Source organism: Pelmatolapia mariae, linkage group LG3_W, assembly GCF_036321145.2.
Source record: "Pelmatolapia mariae isolate MD_Pm_ZW linkage group LG3_W, Pm_UMD_F_2, whole genome shotgun sequence".
NCBI lineage: Eukaryota > Metazoa > Chordata > Actinopteri > Cichliformes > Cichlidae > Pelmatolapia > Pelmatolapia mariae.
Genome location: NC_086229.1, coordinates 12,303,237 through 12,326,274, shown reverse-complemented (window position 1 = coordinate 12,326,274; position 23,038 = coordinate 12,303,237). Strand labels below are relative to the sequence as shown.

The 23,038-nt window shown below is 42.7% G+C and overlaps 1 protein-coding gene across 1 annotated transcript in view; it reads right to left on the bottom strand.

Moving 5' to 3' along the window:
• The window catches only part of LOC134620609 (uncharacterized), an 823,316-nt gene extending 802,722 nt beyond the window's left edge, over window positions 1–20,594 (bottom strand). The window contains 7 exon segments of the mRNA XM_065470113.1: window positions 2,279–2,761; window positions 2,969–4,277; window positions 4,376–4,611; window positions 7,071–7,211; window positions 18,728–18,847; window positions 18,932–19,058; window positions 20,530–20,594. Coding sequence (XP_065326185.1) covers window positions 2,279–2,761; window positions 2,969–4,277; window positions 4,376–4,611; window positions 7,071–7,211; window positions 18,728–18,847; window positions 18,932–19,020 — 2,378 coding nt within the window. The 5' untranslated portion in view covers window positions 19,021–19,058; window positions 20,530–20,594.
• Between the last annotated feature and the right edge of the window lie 2,444 nt (window positions 20,595–23,038).

Below are 23,038 nucleotides of genomic sequence, written 5' to 3'. Positions count from 1 at the left end.
CAGTGGTTTGTATCATATCTATCTAATAGACTCCAATTTGTTCAAGTAAATGGAGAGTCCTCTTCACCCACTAAGGTCAATTATGGTGTTCCACAGGGTTCAGTGCTAGGACCAATTCTATTTACATTATACATGCTTCCCCTAGGCAGCATCATTAGAAGACATAGCATAAATTTTCACTGCTATGCAGCTCTATCTATCCATGAAGCCAGGTAACACACACCAATTAGTTAAACTGCAGGAATTTCTTAAAGACATAAAGACCTGGATGGCCGCTAACTTCCTGCTTCTTAATTCAGATCAAACTGAGGTTATTGTACTCGGCCCTGAAAATCTTAGAAATATGGTATCTAACCAGATTCTTACTCTGGATGGCATTACCTTGGCCTCCAGTAATGCTGTTAGGAACCTTGGAGTCATTTCTGACCAGGACATCTCCTTCAAGGCACATATTAAACAAATATGTAAGACTGCTTTCTTCCATTACTGCAACATCCCTAAAATTAGAGATATCCTGTCTCAGAGTGATGCTGAAAAAGTAGTTCATGCATTTATTACTTCCAGGCTGGACTACTGTAATTCACTATTATCAGGATGTCCTAAAAACTCACTGAAAGGTCTTCAGCTAATCCAAAATGCTGCAGCAAGAGTACTGACAGGGACTAGAAAGAGAGAGCAGATTTCTCCTGTTTTGGCTTCCCTTCATTGGCTTCCTGTTAAATCCAGAATTGAATTCAAAATCCTGCTCCTCACTTACAAGGTCTTAAATAATCAGGCCCCATCTTATCTTAATGACCTTGTAGTACCATATCACCCTATTAGAGCACTTCGCTCTCACTCTGCAGGCCTACTTGCTGTTCCTAGAGTATTTAAAAGTAGAATGGGAGGCAGAGCCTTCAGTTTTCAGGCCCCTCTTCTGTGGAACCAGCTTCCAGTTTGGATTCGGGAGACAGACACTATCTCTACTTTCAAGATTAGGCTTAAAACTTTCCTTTTTGCTAAAGCATATAGTTAGGGCTGGACCAGGTGACCCTGAATCCTCCCTTAGTTATGCTGCAATAGACGTAGGCTGCCGGGGATTCCCATGATGCATTGAGTTTTCCTTTCCAGTCACCTTCTCACTCACTATGTGTTAATAGACCTCTGCATCGAATCATATCTATTGTTAATCTCTGTCTCTCTTCCACAGCATGTCTTTATCCTGTTTTCCTTCTTTCACCCCAACCGGTCGCAGCAGATGGCCCCGCCCCTCCCTGAGCCTGGTTCTGTTGGAGGTTTCTTCCTGTTAAAAGGGAGTTTTTCCTTCCCACTGTCGCCAAAGTGCTTGCTCATAGGGGGTCATATGATATGATTTTTTGGTTTTTCTCTGTATTCATTATTGTGCGATCTATTGTACAATATAAAGCACCTTGAGGCGACTTTTGTTGTGATTTGGCGCTATATAAATAAAATTGAATTGAATTGAATTGAATTGAAACGTGTCATTGAACAGGATTAATATCAGTGGAAACATGGTGGAAACAGCTGTGACTGCATGGATGTGACACACTTCAAATCTGTTCTCCACTCTTGGATTTGGGATCCATGGAGCTGCTGCTGAGTCTGTACAATAAAGGATGGTGTGGAAGGTTGCAGCGCACGGACACAAACACTGTGTGGTTACAACATGAACCTCCCACCATCTATAAAGCACTGATGACATCATGACGTTTGCCAGGAAGTCAGCTTAGGGATTGACAGGGGATCACCTTGCCGTTCTTCAGCTGAGACATCTGAGTTAGAAAACACAAACACTGCAGATTCTTTCACTCGCGAGGGCAGTCATGGACGCACACCTGCGTCTCATCACTGTCTGCGTGCTTTATTTATACCAGTCTGTGTGTGTGTGTACAGCGTTATTCTAAGAACTCAGAGCTGAGGTTCCCCTTTTCTAAATCTGTATGTTCTAGAATAGAAAGAGGAAGCTGTAAGTTGTTTATCACAGAAGAGTTCATGTCAAAAGTTATTAGGTGAAAAGTCACGTAGACATGTGGATTGCTTAGTGATCAATAAAAGAATACATTTCATGTAGCTGATCACATATACACGATTTTCCTTTGACAGGGATGTAAACAGCAGCCAGAAACAGAGCAGTGAATTCCATCAGCAGAAAACAGGGACGTACACAGCGTATGACTACCAATGCAGGATCATGCTAAGTGCACACACACATTTACTGATCAACACAAAATATCATTTTATCTGAATTAAAGATGTTAATGATCACATCTGGACTCACCGAGCCTTTCTGCAGTTCCTCACAGCTGGAATCAGTCTCAGTCGTCCCCACTCTGATGTGTTGTACTTCTGCAGGTCCAACTCATCCAGAACCTCCTCTGACATCTGCAGCATGAAGGCCAGAGCTGAGCACTGGATCTCAGAGAGTTCCTCCTCTGATCTGTTCTTTGACTTCAGGAACTCTTGGATCTCCTGATGTACTGAGAGGTGGTTCATCTCCATCAGACAGTGGAAGATGTTGATGCTTCTGTCAGGAGAGATTTTATCACTGTTCATCTCCTTCAGGTTGTTGATGACTCTCTGGATGGTTCCTGGACTGTTCTCTGTCTGACCCAGCAGACCTACTAAGAGTCTCTGGTTGGACTCCAGACAGAGGCCATGAAGGAAGCGAACAAACAGGTCCAGGTGGCCATTTTTACTCTGGAGGGATTTATACGTGACTCTCTTTAGAAACTCATCCACAGAGGATTCACCCAGAGATGGTTTAATGTGGGGAAACGGATGAAGAATCAAATTATAATCATCGTCAGAGTCAGAATCAGAATATGTACAAAAATCCACCATCTCTGTGTTCCTGGTGCTCATGCCCACTTTATTTGACTTCATCATGTGCAAAACGTCCTCATCATGATAATTATCACTGTAACTGTCATCATCATTATCATACTCCTCATCCTCATTCCAGTCTATCCCCAGGAACTTGTTCAGCACTTCTGTCTTCCTGTTGGTGTGACAGTGGAACATGTAGACAGCAGCCAGAAACTCCTGAATGCTCAGATGAACAAAGCAGTAGACTGGTTTCTGGAAGATCACACACTCTCTTTTGAAGATCTCTGTACAAACTCCTGAGTACACCGAGGCCTCTGTCACATCCAGACCACACTGCTCCAGGTCTTCTTGGTAGAACATGATGTTTCCTTTCTCCAGATGTTCAAACGCCAGCCTCCCCAGCTTCAGAAGAACTTCCCTGTCAGCCTCCGTCAGCTCCTGTGGACTCGTCTCATGTCCCCCATGGTACTTGTTCTTCTTCCTCTTTGTCTGAACCAGCAGGAAGTGTGAGTACATGTCAGTCAGGGTCTTGGGCAGCTCTCCTCTCTGCTCTGTAGTCAACATGTGCTCCAGAACTGTAGCAGTGATCCAGCAGAAGACTGGGATACTACACATGATGTGGAGGCTCCTGGCTGTCTTCATGTGGGAGATGATTCTGCTGGACAGCTCTTCATCACTGAATCTCCTCCTGAAGTACTCCTCCTTCTGGGCGTCAGTGAAGCCTCGTACTTCTGTTAGCCTGTCGACACATGTAGGAGGGATCTGATTGGCTGCTGCAGGTCGGGAAGTGATCCAGACGAGAGCCGAGGGAAGCAGATTCCCCTGGATGAGGTTTGTCAGCAGCTGGCTGACTGATGACTTCTGTGTGACATCAGACAGCAGCTTCCTGTTGGTGAAATCCAATGAAAGTCTGCTTTCATCCAGGCCGTCAAAGATGAACAAAAGCTGAGAGACAGCCAGCTTCTCTGCTGTGACCTTCTGTAATGTTGGATGGAAAACATGGAGCAGCTCCAGAAGACTGTACTGCTCATCTCTGATCAGGTTCAGCTCCCTGAATGAAAGCAGAACCACCACACTGACATGTTGGTTCTCCAAGCCCTCTGCCCAGTCCAGAGTGAACTTCTGCACTGAGAAGGTTTTTCCAACACCAGCCACGCCGTTGGTCAGAACCACTCTGATGGGTCTCTGTTGGTCAGGTAAGGCTTTAAAGATGTCCTGGCACCTGATTGGAGTGTCATGGAGGGCGTCCATCTTGGAAGCTGTCTCCAGCTGCCTCACCTCATGTTGGGTATGAACCTCTTCACTCTGTCCCTCTGTGATGTAGAGCTCAGTGTAGATCCTGTTGAGGAGGGTTCTACTTCCTGTTTCATCACTTCCTTCAGTCACACGTTCACATCTCCTCCTCAGACTGATCTTATGTTCATCTAAAACCTCCTGCAGACCAACATCTGCTGAAAGAAAGAGAAAGAAAACTCTTCAATGTCTGAACAACAACAAGAAGTCCAGTTTTCAGAAATGAGTCCATCAGCAGACAGATGTTCAGTCTTACTTTGTTCACAGCTGCTCTGACTGGCTGTCTGCAGTCCAGCTCTGCTTCTGGATCTTTCTCCACACTGGGGACAGGAGGAGTCTCCTGATGAAGCAGACTGGTCCCAGTATGAGGAGATGCACTGTCTGCAGAACCAGTGACCACAGCTGGTAGAGACTGGATCCTTCAGGACGTCCTGACACAAAGCACAGCAGGACAGCTGCTCCTCCTCACAAACACCACTCCTCTTCCTCCCTCTGTGGACACATTTCATCATCACTAAAACTGTTGCTAAAAACTATTCAAATTTAAATGATGGTGCAGAAGTTGTAAAAGTGTAAAAGTGTTCAGAGTAAAAGTGGAGATACTTTTCTGTTTGAAGGCAGCGTTCAGTCTGCAAACAAAGTGATGCTTTATTGATTTCATCAACACTAATGAGCTGCTTTTCCTGTCTGCCTGTCTTATTAAACACTCAGTGATCTGCCTGCAGTTTGCTATGAATATATACTTCCTGAAAAGACTTCACAATAAAAGCCTTCTATCAGAGGTCGCTGCTTATATTCTTCATGTTTTCCAGTCAGTGTGCAGATTAGCTTGGTTTAGTTCATTTGGATTACTTTACAGAAGTAACTGATTAGTTACAGAAACACATCCAAGGTGAGCAGGTTCCCCTCCAGCATAAACTCTAAGCAGCTAAAACAAAAGTGTCCCAGCTTTCAGTCAGACTGTTCTCAGTGCTACATTACAGATGTGGTTTCTGACAGCTGCTCCAGCTGCAGGATCAAACACACACAGGTCCAAACATCTTTGTCTTTGCTGCTTCTTTATTACTGAATGTTACGTGCCAAGAGATGTGGCTTTGCTGTTGTGTTCTATTTATCTTTCAGGTGTAAAGCCTCGTCCTATTGGCCAGTTCGAAGTTGATTGGCATGTGTCTATTGGCTGGTCTGGGCCCAGTTAGCCAATCACACACCGAGGATCACTATAAATGAGCAGCTCCCTGGCCAGCTGGTGGCTGCTGGCTTCTGCTATGACAAACATTTGCAAACAGGCTTCTTTGTATTATGTGTGGTGGGAGGCTGGACAGGTAAGCTGGGGTACCCTATACACTGGTTGCAGGTTTTAATCTGTTAGACACACTAGGTTATGCGGTTGATGCCACTTTTGTATGTTTTCACTGACTTTTTGTCGAGCAGCTAGGTAAGCCTTTTGTTTTGCATTTTTGTTTTAGTTAGGCCCTGGAAGCTATCGACCTCTTTTTGTTTTATTACTTTCTTTGATTTGGCTCAACCGCCCAGTCCTCCTCCCCCACCTTTTTCTGTTGTTAAGTTGACTATCAAGGCAAGCAACTAATAAATCCTGCCTGAATTTTAACTGTCCTGTTGTCCTTCTCCTTCATTAATTGTGGTTGTCCGGTGTTGCTGTCTCCTTCCTGCCTTTGCCACCACCATGGTGGGGGGGGACGTAACACTGAACTACACAACATGAGGCCGGCACAGGGAGAGGAGAAGTTATTACAATCAACCGCTGATGCGGTCAGATTCAGGGGGGTCATGCAGTGGGCCAACCTCAGTCTGAGAGGAACCCACTGTACAGTCTCTGGGTTCTCCTGGAGACGAGCCTTTGTGTCCACACTGGCTCCAGTAGCTACTCTTTATATATTTATTCATTTATTATTTATCCATCTGTACTTGCAGACTTCCTCTCCCTGCCTATATAAACATGGACCCTCCCCTGACGCCCCCTCTTTAATAACACAAACTAATATATATAGAGAGAGAGAGAGTTATATAACTGTGTGTCATGTGTATCTTTATTTATGCAGACCTGCTCTGAGCTGGACCAATATTTTGCAGGCTTTTCCCTCTGAGTTAAACTAATCAGACTTTTCTGTGTGCAGCAGCTGTGAGATGAAGGCTCCAGGACGTCTACAAAGAGCTTAAATATTTCACAATATTTCCTAAGTTCAGTCTCAGGAGTGAAGCTTCACCACGATCATTTTCACAGCTCTGGTCTCTGCTGATCAAACTAGAACTCTTAAAGGAGATGAAGTTTGATTTAGTTTGGTGCTTCTCCCTTCTTCAATGTTTCCTCAGACTCAGTCCACATGAACTGTTGGTGTAACTGAGGAGTCATTGCTCCATAAATGATGGAGACAGGCTGAAGCTCTACCACCACTGTGTTTCACAGATACAAAAACACTTTCTTCTTTCTTCTTCTTTAAGACTCAGCTCTTATCATTTGGTAAATGGTAAATAGACTAGTTCTTATATCGTGCTTTTCTACTCTTCTGGGCACTCAAAGCACTTTGACTTATCTATATGACATTTAGCTAAAGGCAGTGCTTTTGACGTTCAGCACTTTATGCTTGCAGCGCTGCCATGAACACCTCTGTGGTTCAGTGTTGTCCTGATGGAGTAACAGCAGCCAGTATGATCCAGGCTTTAGCTGCTGGGTCTCTGTGTGACTCTCAGACTGTTTAACAGATCAGACACAAAGAGAATCAGAGCAGCTCTTTAAAGACAAACATGAACCCACTCAGGTCACACTTTCCCCACAGATATGAGCATCACTGTCCTCAAACAGCAAATGACCAAGTCGAACATTTGGATCTTTTCTCTTTCATTGTTTTCTTTTTATGAATCTTTGTAACAATCTGAGGATGTTTCAGGTCAGATTTATCCAGGAAACACAAACATGTAAAACAGACTCTGACCTCGTTGGTCCAGGTTCACCACTGAAGAATGGAGGGTGATCTTTGGACTGGTCACTCCTCACAGACGGACAGCTGGACCCTGCAGACTCTGCTCTGTCCTCCTCTTCCTCCATCATCATCTTCTTGTGGATTTCAGTCAGTCTGAGAGGTAAACCACAAACACTCAGTGAGTTCACATTAACAGGAGTCACTGAGTTACAGTCGCTGACCTCTGACCTGTCATGTAACCTAGAAACAAGGTCACATGATCCACATCAGGGATCACAGAAACCTGATCTCACCTGCTGACTCTGACATTTAAGACCTTCCAATAACAAAACACAAAAAGGAGAAACTGACAGAACATTAGGAACAGCTCTGAGTGTGATACAGTCAGCTCTCTGCAAACTCCGACCTCAGGATGAATTAAAGCTCTTTTATGGGCTCTCAGACACTTTAGGATCACGTGATGTTCACACATGATATCTGTGACTGTCCTAGTGAACTTCATGTTGATGCAGATCTCAGCTCCTCATCAGCTCTGGTGAATAATCTAAAGTTTCTCTGACATCAGGAATCAGACGCTGTCATGAACACACCTCCATGTTTCTGTTTCTCTGACACACTGAATTCAAACAGTCTGAGGAAACAAGGATGAACTTAAAGCTCCTGCAGGCTCTGACTTTAATACTGGAGACGCATGAATCACATGGTTAATCCACATTTGGACTGTTTTATCTCCTCAGTTTAAATTCAAGTTGTTTAATCATGAGTGAAACTAACACATCAGCTGACAGCTGTAATCAGCACCAATCAGCTGTCATTTCACATGCAGCTCAAACTCTTCTTTGTTGAATTGGAGAACTTTGTTTCTGTGACTGTGTCAAACTCTGATCCACAGCAGAAAACCTCACCTGCACTGATGTTCACATGAAGTGGATCCACAGTGAAGCTTCTCAGTGTAGAAACACTTTGGAGACCTGATCATTGTCTCCATGCTGTCCTGACTCAGATCATTTTCTTGTTGCTTAGTTTTAGCTGTTTCTCCATCGCACTGTCATTTGTGGCAAGTGGAATAATACCACATAAAAACTGTTACAACTGCACACATGTTTAAATCTTGGTTTGTAACAACACACACACTCATCACACTTTTTTCTGATCTAACCAATCAGATCATTGCATTTGGCAACCACTGTGGCACATGTGGCACTCAGAGCTCAAATCAAACACCTGTATTAAATGTACAACAAATAGTAAAAAATGCTGTTTTACTCGGACACACAGCTGGAGCTGCTATGGCTAACTCAGCTCTCTGAAAGGATTCCTCTGCCTCTTCAGATGTGATCCCAACTCTGCTAACAGTAGTTCAAACTAAAGTAAACTAAACTAAACTAAACTAAACTCCTAACCAACATCCTGAAACAAGAGCCAAAGCTTCAACTCCTGGATCTAACCCTGATACTCTCCCTGCTGCTGCTCTGAGAACCAGAATCTCTCTTTCTTTCTTTTGTCCTTCAGGAACATGAGGAGCAGCTCATCATCGCTTCATTTTAGTTTTTTTCACAGTCCAATTTCTGAGGAGGACTTTTCCATAAAAACGTGTTTCTGTGTTTCTAGGTTACACGATCAGTTCAGATCTGTAAAATTCAGAATTTCATGTCGTTTTCATGCAACATGCTGAGTGTGTAACTTTAACTTTCGATCCGAGGCTACCGAACAAACATCTGGGACAGAGCCTCAAACACCGAGACTAACGGGAAACTTGTTTTCTCTTTTCAAACCAAAGCGACAGCAACAGATACAGAAACGTCCTTACAAACCAAATATTCACAGCATATTTCTGTTTGTGGCAGAAACATCTGTTTCATGTGCAGCAGCCTCACTCAGGGCGCAGTCGGCCTCGTTAGTCCAGCTGTGAGTCGGTTAATGTGAACTATGGAGCGGCAGATTTGTGCTGTTTGTGCTCGAAGTAAGAAAGTAAAAGTAACTAATTTCTACCACCTGTTTTGGTTCAAAGCTCAGAATGAATGGAATTATATTTTGTAATGATTGTGAATGCACATGTTTGAAATAAAAATGAACTGAACATTAATATAATAAATATCAGTAGATGGGAACACAAACTTTTAATTCTGATTGTTTTCAGCTTGAATCAAACACAGTTTGTCTGACTTTTGCAGCACGTTTCACAATATGAAGAAACATAATGTCACATGTACAGACCCGATATCTGATTTAAAAACATGTGTGAGATTTACATTTACAGTTTATCCAACACTAATGAGCAGTCTGTACCTTTAAATGTAAGCTCTCTTATTCCTGTCCATCCTGATCTTTCTTCAGCTCTCTTTCTTTTTTGTCTGTTAGTTTTTCAGCTGATAAAAATGCTGCATTTGAAATTACCTGGCAAAATAAATCCCTGTTCCACTTTTAACCCACGACTTTGGCATACGTCGTCTGTATTTATGCGACATCTCCTGGTGATAAATGCAGGAACAGAAGCATTTCATGTGTTTCTATTGATGCTGAGATGTTTGACGGCTCGAAGTGATGTGAAGTAAGAACGCCCCAAAAATGTGTTAAAAAGAAAGTAACTGTCATGGTCCTGTGACCCAGTGTTTATGTGTTCTCTGGGTTCATTAATATTCTTTGATTTAGTGTTAATACTGGTTGTGTTTCCTCTCCTGTGTACGGTGGTGGTTTTTGATACAGGCGACATGAACCACTGCTCAGGGCGGCATCGTGGTGGGGGTGGAGTCAATGTTGGCAAAAAAAGGTTGCTCCCCAACATCATGCCAGCACATTTTTGTGATTACATGCGCACCGATCAGTTTCCTATTGGTCATTGTGGGGAGTAAAGGCGCCCTCCATTAGTGAAGTACGCCTGCTGCTTGCTGCACATGGGGGAGAGGGGCGGGGCGGCGGGGTTTCTCAGCATCTAATAACCAGCTCGCAAAATAAAACTGAATAAAAACAAACCAACAAACACAAAAACTGAAGACATCATGATAGAGACTGGTCATTTGCACCGATGTGTTTTCTAAATTCTATACGAGAAAAGTGAGCGAGGGCCTCTGTCAGTGGCAAGACATTTTTAAACATTGAAAGAATACAGAAACAGTCAGAGTTTTGTTCAGAGAACTACGTGCGCACGGGTGAGTGATCGGGTGATACTCACACCGAGGCTTTGCAGTCAGCTTTATTTATACATCGTAGCATTCCCTGTTTTTCAGGCTGTAACAGACAATCTGGGCATGTATGGGACACAGTGTGTGTGTGTGAGTGTATTGTCTATCTCGAGGAAAACAGAAGCCAGTTGGGTCCTGTTTCCAAGGGTGTCTGCAAGATACTTCTACAGGAGTCAGCGATTACTGCAGGGCTCATGTGTATGTGTGTGAGAAGAAGCAAAGACAAAACATAAAGATATGTGAACACTATGTGCTTTTCAAGCCTTTCTTAACATAAGCATATGAGTATCAGGCCTTTCTTAACAGAAGCATATGAGTAAATGGAACATTATAAGGAAAACTGAGTAAATGAAACCTTAAAAGGGAAAATGTATCAAAAAGGAAAAACATCATAAAATCACAAAATCTCTTAACATTCCCTGCTGTTGTTCATATATATTTATGTACGTCAACTACTAGTTACTTGCAGAAGCATTTTCAACTAGAGTATCATTTTATGAAAACATATATGGTCAGCTTTATTGGGATTACACAGTCAGTGAGTAAAAATCATCTTCTTCAACTTGTACCTCTTCTTGAGCTTGTTCATTTTGAGATAATGCAACATAAGCTTGCAATCTTACAATAAACATTTTGCTTATCATACTCCGAATACAAGGCAGTACACATGTGGAAAATAAGCAAAGTAGCAAAAGGAGCATTCCAACGCATGTTAGTCCTTTTGTAAGTAATGACTTCCATGACCCGCTAAGCAGCCATGTGAGCCAGTCCTCTGTGTTTTGCGTGTAATCTTGCTGCTGTACTCGTCTGAGCTGACGTAGCGTGTTCAGTGTGTCAGACAAGTTGGTGGAATGCACATTATCAGGTGTTTTGCATTAAGAGGCATGTGCGAACAGATGTAATAGTTTCTGTCTCTTGTGGAGTTTTACACATAACGGTACCAGGCATTGTTCATCCATGGGTGGTTGTGATCTTGTGTCATGTCGTCTGGATGTATTGTGTCATGTGTCAATCTTGTCCTTCTTCTTCTGAAATCAGCGACAGCAGTCCCAACAGAATTGTGACACTGGCCACCAGAACGAGTAGGGTCTTCATGATGACCGAACACACCTGGTCCTGTGAGTGAGTAGACTAGGGGCGAGAAGAACAAGGGCGGGATTTACCCAAACAGCCCTCTCTCCACCTCCCAGATCACTAACAGGCAGGGGTGCTGGCGTGTTAGTGTTGACTGTCGCTCATTTTTTTACAGTGGCTCTGATGAATCCAGGAGGGTCGTTCAGCAATTTTGCAGGCTGTTGGTGTGGCCAGGAGGACTTGGTAGGGTCCTTCCCACCTCGGGGAGCTCCACTTTTTCCTCTGGAGCACTTTTATCAGGATCCAATCTCCTGGTTTCAACCTGGAAGAGACTGGAAGAGAATCATCTGGCAGTTGATTGTTCAAAACTATTTCTTTGTTTTCTAACAGTTTTGTCATCCATTCTGCTAGTTTTGTTTCTCTTATGGATTTGTCTATCGGTTCACTTGTAATAGGTACTCTGCGGGTGATATGAGAAGTGATGTTTTATACTGAAGCCCAGTGCTTCAGAGACTTTTGATATTACTTCATTTACGAAGTGTGTAGCACAATAGACAATTCAATCAAGACCTTGAGCCATAAACAGACCTCACGCACAGACATTGTTTTCATAACCGGACAATTTTAGACCTTGTTCCTTAAATCTACATAAATATCCTCTGGGCGACATAAAACACATTTTAAGTAATCAATTGCTTCTCATAAAAATTATGTATTGGGATGTTTGTGTGCAGCATTTTGCATATCAGCATAAGCATTTGCGAGCAAAGCATTCTTCATTGCATAAGCGTGTGTGTGTGCCATTTCTCCCTCTGTCAACGAGTGCACATGTGTTCATGTGTATATTTCACTTCATTCTGAATCGGTATATATAGATGTGTGTGTGTTCATCACTTTCCTGTTCTGGTGTTCTGGGTAAACCACAGCCTGAAGCGTGCCCTGGGGTCCTGCCCTCCTCCTTTTCAGTCCGCTTGCCACCATTGCTGCTGTTCAAAGTTCAGTTTGTCCTGGTTCTGACCCCAATTGGGACAGTCCTTTTCTCCAGTGTCCATGCTCACTGCAGGTGAAAACTGCATCTTCTTCTGTGTTTTGTCCATTCGACCTCAGTTGCTCCTCCTGTCTCTGGCACGCCCTTTTTGCTGCCGTGTTGGTCCATCACTGTCCTGCACAGTGTTAATGCAGAATTGTTAAGGTCAGCATTCTTTTGCTCGGCCTTACTTGTCATTCGGCTTGGCAGGCGTCTCGTCACAGCTCTGTCAGCTGAAGCTGTCTGGGAATTTTCCACCGTGTAGTGAAACGGGCCTTGGTTTTAACGCTCTCCGTCTCCGCTGCATAAAATCGCTTTTCTGCAGCCCTGTTGACATTTTCAGGAAATTGTTGTTATAAGTCCAGCTGCTGCAGCATTTGGTCAGGGTCACGTCGAAGGTGGTAGAGGGGAGAGCAGGAGTCCAGGTCAGCCTCGGCTTTCAGGGCCGGCAAAGCAGCCTGTATTTAAACATAAAGAGAAGAAAAAACAAAACAAAACAAAAACAAACAGAAGTGTACGAACAGGAAAATTATGTTGTGCTGGCTGTGATACAAAGAGAGGGGAGAAACACCGGGCAGGCCCTGTGTCAGCCTTCCCCTTTTCTTTTCTTTCTTTTCTCTCACGATGTAATCAACTGATAACCCACCAAGTTGACAGGACAACACAGGTAGATATTTAAATTCTTAAGATCATGTTTAAAAGCACAAAAAGGAATTTTCCTTCCGTCTCACAATTTGACTTTTAACCACTAAAATTGTTGTTTAATCACTGGTTGGTCATACCAGTCTCTTTATTTTCTTTTTGAAGTTTAATTGTTGTCCTGCAACCCAGAGGGTTTATTTGTTAGTAATAGATAAACTTCATCATTTAACAACAGGTGTATATTAATTTTTGCTGCTTTAACCTTGCTGGAAAATCTTCACGTGTTCATGAGTGTAAGCTGTTTTTTCATTGCGTTTGTAGGCAGGTTAATTTTAACTTTTCCTCAAACAAGGCATGTCTCTAACAGTTGCCCTTCACTCGCGTGTGCTAAGAAAGGCAAATGTGCTTGTAGTAGTTGTGAGATTATATCACATTATACTTGTAAACAAAATGAGTGAATCATGATACTGCTGTAGGCCACATCATACTTCTTGTTTAATCAGTATTTAGTTTCAGTTTGCATCACACCTCCCAATTGAAAGAATGTGAAAATCACCAGATCTATCAGATAGGTTTGTATTATCCTATACTGCTGATTTACTGTGAGTGAGTTACACTGTTTCATGACATTTCATAACGCTGAGTTATGAAAAGAGTATTGTGTTCAGAGAGTAGGGGCCTCCCTTTTTTCTTTCTTTTTTTTTCCCCTTGTGATAGTAAAAAAGAACAGAGCACATGCCACGGGAGCGTCACCCCCACCTTTGGTGGAGGCAGAAAAACAGGGAGCCAAGGTCATAACTCAGGCTCACAAAGAGTCAGAAAAAATGTGAATGCTTAGTTTTGTGGCTGTGGCGCATTTTGTATGGCTTCTCTTCTTTTGTTTAGTAGCTTTCTGCCTTCACCTGAGAGGGTGTGCCCTAAGCATGTGACTTCAGGTCTCCATGATTGGAGTTTATTTAAAGATAAATAAGATGATTTCATTTATTGCTCACAGATCATGCACTAAACGGTATTTTGCAGTATTAGCTGTCTTCATCACTTAAACAAAACATCATTTTTTCTTTTATTATTATTATTATTATTACTATTATTTTAAATTCTCCTTTCTCAAAAACAGAAAATGCAATTGTAGTTGTTCCTTGCTGAGAAACACAAAATTACACTTCAAACAAAAAACAGACAACCCAGCTCTCAGCTGGCTCTGGACTTATCATCATCAAGGACGCATGGTGAGAGCTACTTCAGAAGTTACAGTACTCATCACTCAGGCAACATTTCAAAAAACAAAAGAAACAACAAACAAAATTCAGCACACTACACAGAGAACGACAACAAGACACAACTGAAGATGTTGTTCTTGTTTGTTCTCCTTGAATTTTAGAATAAAGTTATTACATCTGCATTAGTAAATCATATGCCTAATCATTATGTGCCACTGTGATCCACAAGTATGATCACTGATTTATTCATTTTTCAACCCAACAAAACAAAAAACAAAACAAAACAAAAACAAGTTACTGATGGCTTGAACGCTTTACACGCGAGTCAGGATGCAAAAAGGCTGCTGCCAAAGACAAATCAGAAGCGTGGGGGAAACAACTGAGCTCAAAGACAGCTTCATGTTTGAGCTTTAATAGCTCCGTTTCACTCCCTCTGATGTGTTCTTATGCAGCCTCTGCTCTAAAAAATGTGTAACCTGCTCATCAGCTTAGCAGTGACCATATATTTAATTCAGCTTCACAATTGTGTGGCCTTAGCTGTTGTATAAAGGGTGTTTAGTTGTTAGTATAGGTGTGCTCTATATCTCAACAATGTCTCATCTAGGATGACAGGTTTTCAAGCAGGTCAAGCGTCTCTATGCACTTGATTAGATTTGGTATTTTCTTCATCTCATATATCATTATACTGAGTTTGAGCAAACCTTAAGCTTGATTCAGACTACTTTTAACAATAGTATATTACAATATACTACTATACTACAAATATACAATCGTCTATTATAATATTTCATATATATATTTTATTATGTATCCATCGAGGGCTGGGGGTGATCTGCAGTTTCACCCCCACCCAAGCTGGAGACACACTTTCTTTGGCTGAACAATGACACAGCCATAATATACCTTATGCATCTCTCTCTTTTTTCACTTATATCTGCTTGGAGGGTTTCTTTTAATTTAGTCAATGTGGAGGGGCTACATTTTTTCCTCCCATGTGGGACATTTAGTTTACTTTTGGATTTGTTGCCCATTTCTAAGTTTGTTTAGTCGATGCAATACTTATATTTTATATTTTATTTATACTGCCAGCACACACTGTGAGACGTTCTGGTACTAGAGTCAGAGGAGGGTTATTAAGTCAGCCTTCTACCCTGAACTAAATTCAGGGCGGACTTAATTTTATGCGTTGACGCGCAACCTGTTCTCCTTCTCACCATCCAGTACTCACAGGAAAACAATAGGAGTAGTGCAGGAGCCTAGAGCTCCTATTCAATGAAGCACTTACTCCTCAACAAACATTCAGCAAACAGTTAGCGCGCTTAGAGAAAATCCTATTTTTATTTGACACTCTCGTTTCTCTGGCTACCAACCTTTATTTTTGTTGCAGATTGAGCCTCTCAGGGCATGTTAATCCGTCTTACACAGGCGAGCGTGGCTACCAACCTTTTTTTATGCTGCGGATTCAGCCTCCCAGGGCGTGTTAATCCGTCTTACGCAGGCGAGCGTGAGATATACTGGCTACCAACCCTTTTTTATGTTGCGAAACAGGCCCCCACAGGGCAGGTTGTTTCGTCTTACACGGGCGAGCATATTACATAGGACACGTCTGTCCTTTTCCTTTTCGGTCCACACAGGACCCTTCTACTTCGAGCAGTGTCAAACTAAAATCGATTATTCAACGCAAAGTGTTTCTGGCTGCTTTATATTCACCTTCAATGTTGCGCTGTGTTCTTTTTCCCGGCGTCACCGAGAACCTGGCGTCGTGGACCTGTATAAGACACTGGCCAGTAGGCGAATGTACACCCTGGGCTTTTCCTCGCTTCGCTAGAAACGGTGGTTGCAGTGCAGGTACTCAGGACGTCAGGATCCGGTGGCTCCGTCTGTGAATAGTTAGATGATACAATAATATCAATAAACTATCCGGCTCGAAGGACCAATTAAATGTCAGTGGCAAGACATTTTTAAACATTGAAAGAATACAGAAACAGTCAGAGTTTTGTTCAGAGAACTACGTGCGCACGGGTGAGTGATCGGGTGATACTCACACCGAGGCTTTGCAGTCAGCTTTATTTATACATCGTAGCATTCCCTGTTTTTCAGGCTGTAACAGACAATCTGGGCATGTATGGGACACAGTGTGTGTGTGTGTGTGTGTGAGTGTATTGTCTATCTCGAGGAAAACAGAAGCCAGTTGGGTCCTGTTTCCAAGGGTGTCTGCAAGATACTTCTACAGGAGTCAGCGATTACTGCAGGGCTCATGTGTATGTGTGTGAGAAGAAGCAAAGACAAAACATAAAGATATGTGAACACTATGTGCTTTTCAAGCCTTTCTTAACAGAAGCATATGAGTATCAGGCCTTTCTTAACAGAAGCATATGAGTAAATGGAACATTATAAGGAAAACTGAGTAAATGAAACCTTAAAAGGGAAAATGTATCAAAAAGGAAAAACATCATAAAATCACAAAATCTCTTAACAGCCTCAGTGCACCTGCTGCTGCTGAAGTCTCACAACCTGTCTAAAGGGGAGGGGGGTCTGCTTACAAAGAGAGCACATTTCATTCATAATGTTGTCAGTCCAAACACGTTATGTATTCATGATTTGAATCCTGGGTTGTGTGAAATCCCAGGAATAAAAAACCCTATACAAACTGACTCTGTGCACTGAGGTGTGGGTCTGTTAGGTTGTGTTGTGGTGATTCTCAGGTTGGGGGATTTGTGTTGATACTGGAGCGCAAATTTACAGCAACTGAAGATGGACAAGAAAAGGTCAAAGGTCAGATGTGTGATTGGATACTGGCAGCTATTATGTATCCTGAAACATTCATTAGTAGGAAAACTTCTGTTTACACTTGGCTGTGATAGTAAACAGCAGACAGACACTGATGTGGCTCATTGAATCTTTTGGATTGTGTTCAGCATAATATTTATTAGCCATTAACTTAAAGAAGAGCTGTATTGTTGATTTTTCTCCTCTACTTAAAAGAACAAACTAATATATGATATCGACTCATTACATGTAAAGTAAGACATTTCAATCCTTGGTTTTTTATAATTTTATTATAGTTTTTATTATTAGCTATGATTATAGCTTACAGTTTATGAAAACCCAACATTCAAAATCTCTGATGTAGCTTCATGTGTGTAACTATTGTCTCTGTGTCCCTCCCTCTCTCTCCTGTTTGTCTCCTGCATCTACTCAGTCTGTGTCTTTGTGTGTGTTTCAGTTTTATTCTGACAGTCTTGTGTCTCTACAGGATTTTGTTAAGTTGTGCGTTCTCCCTGTCTTGTTGTACCTGATTAGTTCCAGCTTTTTTTAAACTGAATTTCTCAGAAGAACCAACTCGAGGGATTAATAAAGTTCTCTCTCTGTTTCTCCTCTTTAGCCTTGTTACAAACACTACAGCTAACAAGTGGATTTTCCTGTTTTAACTCAGCCTGCAAACAAAGCAGAATCACTTCCTGCTGAAGAGACAGAGGGCGTTTCTCAATATGCGTACTTGTGCGTACTTGCGTTCTCGTGTACTCGTGATACGTCATCAGTCGGAGACCAAGTACTGTTCCAATTCGAAGTACGCATCAAGCCGAGAACACGGAAAAGTCCCGGATGTGTTCTCGATCCGCCCATTTTATCGAGCATGCATCGGTGTGGACTTGGGACAGCTATATATCCCAGAATGCATTTCGTCCAAAACTCAACAGCGGACTCCCGGCACATCGCCCCCCCCCGCTTGCGGTCTTCTCACTACTCAGGTTAAAGAAACCCCAGCAGCTGTCTAGTATTGAGTGTCCACTAGAATAGAAATAAAAGCGTTCTAACATCTCACCTGCTTGTTTTTATTAAGGTATGTACACGTATGTACATGTACACTATTTTTATTATTAGAGGTTTCACTACTGAGGTTAAAAATGATATATAAGTCACTTAGATCACTTCTAAATGTTAATGTTTGGTTTATTTCAGTGTTTTATTTGTTCCTGAGTAAACCGGTTTGGCTGTGATTAAAGTTAAGCTTCATAACATGTTACTCACAGTTAAATTAGGAGGGGACGGCAGTAAAAACTCCGGACCTGTGACATCATCACGTACGCAGGTGTTCCGACTGTACAAATCACAGGTCCGTGCTCGCGTACTTGAGAATTGAGAAACGGCCCAGGAGTCCGTGCTCGCGTTCTCGGCGGGTACGTACTCACCGAGCACGCGAGTACCTACTGGCGTACTTGGGCATTGATAAACGGCCAGAGAGTGAAAGTTTTTAAATAAGCTCGTTGCTGCAGCAAAGAGCAGCACAACAGTGAGACAGATTTTTAGCTTGTGTAACAACATAGCGCCACCCAGAGGTCATTTATACTGTGCAGGAATATTAATGGTCCCACTGTGAGCAGCAGGAGTTTAAATGTTGGACATGTTTTATAGAATAACTCAGTGACTTCCTTTGAGATGCACTTCAGAGACCATAAAACATCAAACATCATTTAAATGAGATAAACTGACATCAAAGAGTTCATGTTACTAACAGCTCACCTCTCTGCAGCAGACACAGGCTGGACTTTAAAATCAATGAGGAGATCTTTAGACGCATCACTCCTTAGGGACACACAGCTGGGTTCAGGTTTGTGTTTGCGTTTAGTTCCTCGTTGGTTCCTGTGAATAATGATGGAGCAGTGATGTGAGTGCTGAGCTGTGACATGGAGAAGAGTCATGGACAGTTAGAGATGGTCATCTCACCTCTGAGCTTTGGTCTGGCTCTCATGTTCCCCACACAGAGTGCTTTTAGAGGGAGGGACTCCCTCCTCTCTGTCCTCACACTGATCCATGCTGCTCAATTCAGCTCACACACACTTTCTATCTTCACCTGCAGAGGAAACAAATCATTCATGTAAACATCAACTGAGAGCTGCAGAGGTCACGTCTGATGTGTTGGACTAACATCCATCTGAGACACAGCTTTCATCGGTTCACTACAAAAAGTGTCACAGAGCCGAGTTCAGCCTCCAAATCCTCCATTACTGTAGTCGTCTTGATGCATTCTCAATCATCCAGGAAAGTAAATCTCCAAAAGTTGAATCTGTTCATCTGGACGTAGCGTTTTGTGTGAGAAACGTTTTGTCACTCATCCAAGTGACTTCTTCAGTCTCAGTCCCCAAACCTGCAGTCAGTTTTTTATATTTTTTTTATAAGGTTTAGGTCCACACAGATTAGCTTTATATCAGTAACAATGTCCAGGACCGAGCTGACTGCTTACAGAGTTCATGCTCTGACTGCTAGCTGCTCTGCTAGCTAAGCTAACTCATGTTAATGCTGATGTAAGCAATGAGAGCACTGAATTCTTCACCGGTGTTTTTAAGCCACAGAAAAAATCTTAAGGAAAAAAATGAAAATGTTGATGAATCTGTTTATCTGTAAGACAAAACTAGGCTTAGTTTGTGCTGCATGAAGCTGACAGCGTGACATTTGTCTCAAAACTGCACGTGTGATAGAGCCAGATGTTTTAGATATTTGTGCGCAGGAAGGTTTTTGATTGGTGAAGCTGAACTTAATAAACTGACCTTAAATGATGAGGATCTATTCAGGTTGGGATGTGTGGATTGAAGCACACGCTTGTGACTCCTCAGATGAAACACACAAATCACTGCAGACGTGTAAATCTGTGGATCATATGGTTTCCAGTCGAGTTACTCTAGAGACCAGTTTGTCTGTTAATGAGCTGAGATCTTTTATTGGGACTCTTCATCCAAGAGAAACCCTCCCTGTCACCTGTATCCATGGTTACTGACTGTCACCTGTGTGCACTGAGAGCAGAGAGAGGCAGCGCTGACGTCAGTGTTCTCCAGAATAACTCGTGACGTAATGACGCTCGGCATGCGTGTTTCTGTTTCTGTTCCTAATTACTAGATAGAAACCAAACCATCTGTTGCTGCATTGCATTGCATCTCATCCCAGATACACGATGACAAACAGCTTTAGTTTTACTTTACATTTTTAATTTGGTTTCTTTCAGGAGACTCCAGAAACACAAACACTCAGAGCCTGAAACACAGAGACTAACTGAAACGTTTTTTCCTCTTAAAATCAAAGTGACAGCAGAGCGAGCAGAGAAACAAACGACAGAGCAAATATTCACAGCATGTTTGTTTTTCATCTGTTTCCACGTCACGTACAGCGGCCTCACTCAGAGCTCAGGGCGGGTCAGCGTCTTAGTCCAGGTGTGAGTCCGTTACCGTGAATCAGAATAACTATCAGAACTGTGGAGCGGCAGATTTGTGCTGAACTAAGCTGCTCACAGCTGATGTTAGCCAGGAAACATTACACACTGCTAACGTTACCTTAACACGGAGCTTCACACGGAGACGATCAGCGTCAAAGTTCAGGAGAGAAAAACTTCGGGAAGGGAAAAACCAGGGAGGGGCTTGTGGGACAGAGGGTCCACAATCCCACAGCCACAAACACTCTGACCAATCACAGCACTCCGTTTCAGTCCGCTTTTCCACAGCAGTAAACTGCGTCAGTAACAGTCAGAGATGATGGAGTCAGTGAACGCAGCACATAAGATTTTCTGTTGAACGTAGAAAAACACAGAATAGATTAGGTTGAGTGAATGAACAGCACATGTTTGTCTGCACAGACCATAATAATAATGACAGGCTGGTGTTTGTTCAGAGCTGATTTATTTCTGCTCATTTTCCTGTTTGAAACACAAACATCTGTCAACACTTTGTTTCAGCTCCACATTCATCCAAACATCCTCAGAGTTCTCTGCTGACAGTCAGACATCCATGATGAGAGTGATCATGGTCGAGTGTGAGGTACTAAACTTACTGTAACACTTTACCTTCATCTGATGTCAGTATGAACATCAGCAGGATTCTAATGCAGGACTTTCACTGCAGTAAATACTTAAATACATCCTCAGAGTTCTCTGCTGACAGTTAAACATTTAACCTGAGAGTAACCTGTACACTAATGATGCATTCAGGGTCCCGCAGCAGGCTGTCGGCTCTACGGTACAGGGGGGTGGGGGGGGGGGGGGTGGTAATCCTTCAGTCACTGCAAATATAAAATCTGCTGCCATCAAAGTCCATTGAAAAATCTGTAAATTTAAGGCTAATATCACAAAACTACAATACCATCATAGAATAGACATATTATATTATATTATAGATAATATAAATCTTAGTTCACACTCAAGAATGTTGTACCCATTCGTAGTTACAGTTTGTTGTGCCATTCAAAAACCATTATGGCTCAATAGAAGCTCTGAAGTCAAACTGTCAACATGTCAGCACACAAGCTCACACATGACTGCTTCATCAACATGGAGCTCTGAGTGTTCATTAAAGGATCATTGTGTGAAAGAGGCTCTAACACGGCTGACTGCAGCCTTTAGCTGTGAGCACACAGTGTCTCACATTTACATTCACTTTACTGTCATACACACTCAGTAACTGTAAACAGCTGCTGTGGTTCCAGGGCTGAGCCCCCAGTGTTTCCCCTGATCAGGTCTAAGATATCTGCCTGCACTGACTGCAGGGCCCAGATACAGGATCATGTTCAGCTATAAATAGACTGCATGTTTTACAGGGACTGTCAGCACTAAAGGGGGCTGAGGACAAACTAAACAGGACACAAACAAACACACACAGTTTGAAGAAATTCAGCCAGTGAGTTTGATTCAAGCTGATCAATAATCTATAATCATGTGGATTTGTCTTCAAACAGACGAGTGATCCAGAGTTTGTCCTGAAATGAGAGCTGAACATTTAGGTGAAAACATCACAGGAACAGTCAAACTGTTAAAGGAGGAAACTACAGTGGCCTTGAGAGGCCAAATGGAGTGCAACTTAAAAAAACACCAGCAATAAGAAAAACGCTGCTAAATCACACAAAACACAACGGAAATAGGAAAAAACAGATTTCCAAAAGCCCACGGGAAGTGTTTCTGGGGAGACAATAACCTGACGGACAAGTTGCAGGAACCGAAAAATATGCTAAAACACTTAAAAGAAGAAGTAGAGGATCTATCGGTTTTGCGAGGAAAGAAAAGATGAGAGGTGTTAGCCTAACTATTAGCCTAAAAATCTGTCTTTAGTTTCCTGTAGCTCCCTGCTTTTTCTGTTTTCCTGGATGATGTTCTAGGATGCCCTCTGGACCCAATGGAGGTGGTGAGTGACAGGAGAATGGAGGCTAAGCTGTCATCCCTGTTGGACAACATCTCCCACCCCATGCATGAGACTCTGACAGCACTGAGCAGCTCCTCCAGTGGCTGCAGCACCCACGGTGTGGGACGGAGAGACTTCACAGGTCTTTCCTTCCCACTATTGTCAGACTCTACAACAAAGACTCCAACTGATCAAACACACACATCCACATATGTGCACATCCACCAGCAACACACTGACCTGCTTCCATCCATAGATGACACTCAGGACTCTGGTTCCACAGCTGTTCTTGTTCACAGCTGCATCCAGTTAGAGAGGAAACTGGATAATTCAATGATGATGTTCCAGCGTCATGTTGTTGCTCCTCCTCCACATGCTTACCTGCCACAGTTTAACTCCGCCTCTCAGGCCAACCCGTTCTCACTCCCGAGGCGTAAAATACTGACGATTTGTCACGTCCCTTAACTTCTCATGCTGACGCTAAAGGTACCCTTCCACGTTTTTATGTGACGCTGTGGGTTGTCAATTCATTCCAATATGATCCCGCTCGCGGCGATCAGAGACGCTTCAAGCAGAGGCTCCAGCCATCCATTTACACCAAATAATAACCCCGTCACGGCGAAACATGACGCCGTGAAGCACAATCTAACTATAGAACCGGGGACCCTCTCCGCGA